Source organism: Aphidius gifuensis, linkage group LG1, assembly GCF_014905175.1.
Source record: "Aphidius gifuensis isolate YNYX2018 linkage group LG1, ASM1490517v1, whole genome shotgun sequence".
NCBI classification, from domain to species: domain Eukaryota; kingdom Metazoa; phylum Arthropoda; class Insecta; order Hymenoptera; family Braconidae; genus Aphidius; species Aphidius gifuensis.
In genome coordinates this window covers 10107829-10110058 of record NC_057788.1, presented here as the reverse complement: position 1 = coordinate 10110058, position 2230 = coordinate 10107829, and the positions used below count along the sequence as shown (strand labels likewise).

At 21.6% G+C, this 2230-nt stretch overlaps 1 protein-coding gene across 1 annotated transcript; it reads left to right on the top strand.

Moving 5' to 3' along the window:
* The first annotated feature begins 345 nt into the window (after positions 1-345).
* On the top strand, positions 346-996 carry LOC122848175 (leucine-rich repeat-containing protein let-4-like). The gene has a single exon (XM_044146098.1). The coding sequence runs from the start codon at positions 346-348 to the stop codon at positions 994-996; it is 651 nt and encodes a 216-aa protein (XP_044002033.1).
* Positions 997-2230: the final 1234 nt, after the last annotated feature.

The following is a 2230-nucleotide window of genomic DNA, read 5'->3' as shown; positions in this document are numbered from 1 at the left end:
GTTAAACTGAGTACAGATGTAACAGAATATATTTTTGATATTCTTCCATGGTCTGTTATTGATAAAGTTGAAATAAATGACAATAACATTCAGTCAATTGATAAATATGCATTTAAAAATTCAAGTATTGGACTGCAATTAAAAACATTAATAATTAATAATAATAATGACTTGTATGGATTTTATATTTATCCTGAATCATTTGATGGTTTGATAGAATTAGAAAATTTAGAAATAAATACTGGACCAGTATTTCTAAAATATCATTTATTTTATTTTTTACCATCACTTAAATATCTCAAAATTCAAGTAGATGAAAGTTTTATATTTTTTAGTCAAGTATTAATGAATCTTGAAAATTTAAAAACCGTGGAAATTTTTGGTAATAGAACTATTGGTATTTGTCAAAATTTATATTCAAAAAATATATCAAATTCAATTATTGACATTCGTTATGTAAGTGGTAAAATAGATAAGTTGCAAGAAGATTCATTAAATTGTCTTCCACAAATTGAAATATTAATGATAACCAAAACAAATCTGATGACAATTCAAGTTGGTGTATTTAATTTACTAAATAATCTCAAATACATAAACTTGTCATGCAATAAATTAACTACTATTCCAATGAATTTGTTTGATAATCTCAAAAATCTTGCTGTAATTTTATTAAATAACAATGAAATTAAAAACATTCAAGATAAAACATTTACGTTACCTGGAATTGAAAGTATAAAGCTATTAAATTTGAGTCATAATGAAATTAATATTAAAAGTGATACTTTTGACGGTGTTAAATGTGATCAATTAGATTTATCATACAACAAAATAAGTCATATTGAAAATAATGCATTTGAAGATACCAACATCAAACAACTATATTTGCATAATAATTTTGAGATCAGCGTTATCAATCCAGCTTGGAGAATTCCTAAATTTACCATTGTTCAAATGTACGAAGATTATGTTGTTGAATTTTATCCATCACGTGGATAAATAAAATAATAGTCATGATCTTTTTTTATTAAAAAATGTATTTTTTTACTTTCATTTTATTTAATAGTAAACTGTAAAAACAAAAACTGTTCAATCTGACAAAATCAAACATCTTATAATTACAAGCACTGATTTGGTGACAATCGAAGACCTAAATGAACTAAACACAGTATCGATAATTTCAAATCGTCAATTTACTCACATAACTTTAAATGTATTCAATATTCAATCATTAAAAGAAATTGATTTCGGTAGTAATTCAATAGAAAGTATTAACAATGTTCAGAAATATTAAATGTAGTAAAATTGATTTATCAAATAATGACATTCAATTTATCTCATCTTCGTGAGAGATTTTTACAAAGATTATTTATAAACGAATACATTTATGATATCCAGAATGAATGGAAAAATATTGAATTATTTTTTAGTAATTTAAAAAAAATAAACTATTATATGATTATCATTTGTTTTACCGCATTTTTATTTAGGTTCATTCACTGTACAATCATTTATATCACAAAATGATGCATCAGAAATATTAATTGAAATTTTACTTGTTGCTTAAAGTCCAGTATTTGAAACAATAATTGACATAATTAATGATTTGATTGATTCAATAATTGAACAAGTTGTTGGGTCTTTATTATTATCCTGAATTTCAATTATTATTTCTAATGTATCATTTTGTAATATAAATGTTTGTAAATTCAATATTACTACTGTTTTAACAAAATATTGAAGAAGGAGACTAGTTGTTGTTGACTAGGCAATAATTTATAAATTCAATTTAAAAGAAATAATAGAAGTTAATCAGTATAAATAAACACAAAATTACAAAATAACTGTGAAAGTCTTTTGGTTAAATCTAAGACCTACTTATTGAATATATACATGTATGTGAAAATTTAATAATACTTCAGTCAAAAGTTTTATTTTTGATTATTGCTATTAATACATTTACAAATTACTTATTCTCATTTTAAAATAATATTATTTATATTGTATTTGTAATTAAATTAATTGTGTTTTAATAAAATTAATTAATTTAGAAATTTCGGAGACATTTAATTCATGTAATCTATATCATTTTAAAGTGTCCATATATTATTTTTTCACCACATAAAATAAATATTTGCTTAAAATTTTTTTTTTTGACATTGCAGTTTTATAAATTTAATTTCAGTTTAATTATATAAATAATAAAGATTGAATTCAGTAATATTTATAGCAT